At 49.4% G+C, this 5000-nt stretch overlaps 1 protein-coding gene across 1 annotated transcript in view; it reads left to right on the top strand.

Moving 5' to 3' along the window:
- ephb4b (eph receptor B4b) overlaps positions 1–4278 on the top strand; it is a gene marked incomplete at its 3' end in the record, with an annotated part of 12811 nt that extends 8533 nt beyond the window's left edge. Inside the window, 4 exon segments of the mRNA XM_054601771.1 lie at positions 1103–1258; positions 1731–1909; positions 3228–3432; positions 4151–4278. Of these exon segments, the coding sequence (XP_054457746.1) occupies positions 1103–1258; positions 1731–1909; positions 3228–3432; positions 4151–4278 (668 nt within the window).
- Positions 4279–5000: the final 722 nt, after the last annotated feature.

Raw genomic sequence — 5000 nt, 5'->3', positions numbered from 1 at the left:
CTGTCTCTCTGTGTCTCTGTGAGGCTGTCTGTCTCTCTGTCTCTGTGAGGCTGTCTGTCTCTGTGAGGCTGTCTGTCTCTCTGTCTCTGTGAGGCTGTCTGTCTCTGTGAGGCTGTCTGTCTCTCTGTGTCTCTGTGAGGCTGTCTGTCTCTCTGTCTCTGTGAGGCTGTCTGTCTCTCTCTGTCTCTGTGAGGCTGTCTGTCTCTCTGTCTCTGTGAGGCTGTCTGTCTCTCTCTGTCTCTGTGAGGCTGTCTGTCTCTCTGTGTCTCTGTGATAAGGCTGTCTGTCTCTCTGTGTCTCTGTGAGGCTGTCTGTCTCTCTGTCTCTGTGAGGCTGTCTGTCTCTCTGTCTCTGTGAGGCTGTCTGTCTCTCTGAGCCTCCAGGAAACCAAACGTTCCTAAATGAAAGCAGGGTTCTGGTTGGTTAGAGACCCGTTAGAACTCCTTCATCAGACGAGTAACGAGGTCACTATGACACCGATGATCACATGACAAGGTTTAACCCATAAGAACCCATGGTGACATCTGTGTCACCATGGGTTCTTATTCCCTTCCTGTCTGTCTACCTGTCTGTCTACCTGTCTGTCTACCTGTCTCCCTTCCTGTCTGTCTACCTGTCTGTCTACCTGTCTGTCTACCTGTCTCCCTTCCTGTCTGTCTACCTGTCTCCCTTCCTGTCTGTCTACCTGTCTGTCTACCTGTCTCCCTTCCTGTCTGTCTACCTGTCTGTCTACCTGTCTCCCTTCCTGTCTGTCTACCTGTCTCCCTGTCTCTGTCTGTCTGTCTGTCTACCTGTCTCCCCTTCCTGTCTGTCTACCTGTCTCCCTTCCTGTCTGTCTACCTGTCTGTCTACCTGTCTCCCTTCCTGTCTGTCTACCTGTCTCCCTTCCTGTCTGTCTACCTGTCTGTCTACCTGTCTCCCTTCCTGTCTGTCTACCTGTCTCCCTTCCTGTCTATGACATCAGCAACATGTAGTTCTATCTCGATGCTCTGTAGTTTGTTGGGACTATTTTCTGCAGCGGATGAATCCACACACTCTTGTGAATCACAGACAGGATGTGATCCAGATGCTAATGCTAACGCTAACCTGTGTGTGTCTGCAGCGTGTCCGTCGGGTCAGTTTAAGGCGGGGTCAGGACCAGGTGAGTGCAGCCGGTGTCCAGACAGGAGCAACACGCTGATCCCAGGCTCCGCCTACTGCCTCTGTCACCATGGTTACCACCGGGCCGACTCCGACCCGCCGCACGCCGCCTGCACACGTAAGACTTTAGTTCTCTTTTTATGTCCAGGTGGAGGTGTGCTGCTGTTTCCCATCATGCAACGCTCCTCCCAGTCCTCATAATAAGATTTACATATTTTAAAACACACACACACACAAACACACACACACACACCCAAACACACACACACACACACACACACACACACACACACACACACACACACACACACACACAGACAACACACACACACACACACACACAAACACACACACACAAACAAACAGACAGACAGACAGACAGACAGACACGCACACACACACACACACACACACACAACAAACAGACAGACAGACAGACAGGCACGCACACACACATACACACACACACAAACAAACAGACACACACACGTGTGCGTTATAAGAAGTAAATCACCTGCCTGTGAGTCTAAACTCGGGGCTTCTGGGCAACACTACTTGACCTCTGACCTCCGCTGACCTCTGACCCCCAGGCCCCCCCTCTGCTCCGCGCTCCATTGTGAGTCAGATCAACGACAGCTCGGTGACTCTGGAGTGGAGCGAACCGCTGGACCGAGGAGGACGAGGAGACCTGAACTACAGAGTCCTCTGCTCCACCTGTGGGACCGCATCCAAGGTACAGCACCAGGACCAGCTGGACCAGGTAGACCAGGTAGACCACTGAGACCAGGTAGACCACGTAGACCACTGAGACCAGCTAGACCAGGTAGACCACGTAGACCAGGTAGACCAGGACCACTGAGACCAGGTAGACCATGTAGACCAGGTAGACCATGTAGACCAGGTAGACCACTGAGACCACGTAGACCACCGAGACCACGTAGACCAGGTAGACCACGTAGACCAGGACCACTGAGACCAGCTAGACCAGGTAGACCACGTAGACCTGGTAGACCAGGACCACTGAGACCAGGTAGACCAGGTAGACCATGTAGACCAGGTAGACCACTGAGACCACGTAGACTAGGTAGACCACTGAGACCACGTAGACCACGTAGACCACGTAGACCACTGAGACCAGGTAGACCACGTAGACCAGGACCACTGAGACCAGCTAGACCACGTAGACCAGGACCACTGAGACCAGCTAGACCAGCTAGACCACGTAGACCAGGACCACTGAGACCAGGTAGACCATGTAGACCAGGTAGACCAGGTAGACCAGGTAGACCAGGACCACTGAGACCAGGTAGACCACGTAGACCAGGACCACTGAGACCAGCTAGACCACGTAGACCAGGACCACTGAGACCAGCTAGACCAGCTAGACCACGTAGACCAGGTAGACCAGGACCACTGAGACCAGGTAGACCAGGTAGACCAGGTAGACCAGGACCACTGAGACCAGGTAGACCATGTAGACCAGGTAGACCACGTAGACCAGGACCACTGAGACCAGCTAGACCACGTAGACCAGATAGACCAGGACCACCAAGACCAGGTAGACCAGGACCATGTAGACCAGGTAGACCAGGACCAGCTAGACCACGTAGACCAGGACCACGTAAACCAGGACCACTGAGACTAGCTAGACCAGGTAGACCAGCTAGACCAGGTAGACCAGGACCACTGAGACCAGCTAGACCAGGTAGACCACGTAGACCAGGACCACTGAGACCAGGTAGACCAGGTAGACCAGCTAGACCAGGTAGACCAGGACCACTGAGACCAGCTAGACCAGGTAGACCACGTAGACCACTTAGACCAGGACCACTGAGACCAGGTAGACCAGGTAGACCAGCTAGACCAGGTAGACCAGGACCACTGAGACCAGCTAGACCAGGTAGACCAGGTAGACCACGTAGACCAGGACCACGTAGACCAGGTAGACCACGTAAACCAGGACCACTGAGACCAGCTAGACCAGGTAGACCACGTAGACGAACCAGAACCAGTGAGGTGGACCATTAAGGAACAGGTGCCGGTCCAGTCTCCTCCCCTGACTCCACCCCCTCCTGTGTCCTCCTCAGGGATTGGTCGGTTCCTGTTCTCCGTGTGATGACAGCGTCCTGTACCGTCCGGCGCAGCGTGGTCTGACTCAGCGCCGCGTCTCTGTGTGGGGACTCCGCCCCCAAACCAAGTACATCTTCACCGTCCAATCACTGAACGGCGTCTCTGCTCTCAGCCAATCAGAGCCGGCCTCCGACAGAGTCAACGTCACCACCAGCAGAGACGGTACGTCACATCCTGTCTGACATGCCATACGTACACTACATTACCCAGAAGGCCTTTCAGACCACAGTGAAGGCTGTGTTCTACTAAACTAACGTTTCTAATGAATTATGAATTATGTGATGGATCCACTTCATTTCTCCTTTTAATAAATAATTAATATAAATGATTTATTAGGTTAAAACAGGACTTTATGCCAGTTTGTGGTTTTATTAATTAAATTCATTAAAATAATTTAAATTCACTAAGATAGAAAAAGAAAATCTTTGCAGGTAAAATTACAAAAACTGATTTTAAATATTTATTTTAAATATGTGGATGATGAAACAAACTGTACATTCAGCTTCACTTATTAATGTTATTTTTAATGAATCATTCTGTAGTCAAACAGCTTCTAAGCCCCGCCCACTAAGACGTGATTGGAGATTTGTAGTTCTGAATGTGTAGTTCTAATAACTTAATAATCACATACAATTCAATATCAATCATATCATTAATAATAATGGTTATAATAACTCTAGTAATAATATTACTATTAATCATACTAATACTAATAATATAATAAGTGTGTGTGTGTGTGTGTGTGTGTGTGTGTGTGTGTGTGTGTGTGTGTGTGTGTGTGTGAGTGTGTGTGTGTGTGTGTGTGTGTGTGTGTGTGTGTGTGTGTGTGTGTGTGTGTGTGTGTGTGTGTGTGTGTGTGTGTGTGTGTGTGTGTGTGTAGTTCCTCCTCCAGTGTCGGGTCTGAGGAGGGCGGCGGCCTCAGAGTCCAGTCTGTCTCTGGAGTGGAATGTTCCAGTTCTGCAGAACCAGTTCCAGATCCTGGACTACCAGCTCCGCTACCGCCCCAAGGTACACACACACGCACGCACATACACATATACACACACACAGACACACACACACGCACGCACATACACATATACACGACACACACACACACAGTTCTGATCTGACGGGCTATGATGTAACGGATGATGTCATCAGGACGAGGAGGAGGCGGGTCAGTGGCAGTACGTGTCCAGCAGGTCTTCTTCGGTGGTGGTGACGGGGCTCCAGCGGGCTTGTGATTTCATGAAAATATGATACTTTCATCACTTTTAGATGCATTTATAGCTTTTCTACTGCCAAAAGACATTTCAGCCTTAAAATGCCCCAAAAGTGTCTTTTCTGACATGAAATCATACTTTACATGAGTTTCTTCAGGTAAGGGCCTCTGGACTCATAATAACAAGTTTCCTTGTCATTTCATGAAAACATGATACTTTCTTCAAGTTAGGGCCTCGGGTCTAATATCAACCAATTTCCTTGTGATTTCATGAAAACATGCTGCTTTCATCACCTTTAGATGCATTTACAGCTTTTCTTCTGCCAAAAGACGTTTCAGCCTTAAAATACCCAAAAGTGTTTTTTCTGACAGGAAACCATACTTTACATGAGTTTCTTCAAGTAAAGGCCTCAGGACTAATATCAACTAGTTTTAATAAAAACATGATACTTTCATCACTTTTAGATGCATTTACAGCTTTTCTGCTGCCAAAAGACGTTTCAGCCTTATAGAACCCCAAAAGTGT

The sequence above is a fragment of the Anoplopoma fimbria genome, chromosome 7 (assembly GCF_027596085.1).
Source record: "Anoplopoma fimbria isolate UVic2021 breed Golden Eagle Sablefish chromosome 7, Afim_UVic_2022, whole genome shotgun sequence".
NCBI classification, from domain to species: domain Eukaryota; kingdom Metazoa; phylum Chordata; class Actinopteri; order Perciformes; family Anoplopomatidae; genus Anoplopoma; species Anoplopoma fimbria.
This window is presented reverse-complemented; position numbering and strand designations above follow the sequence as displayed.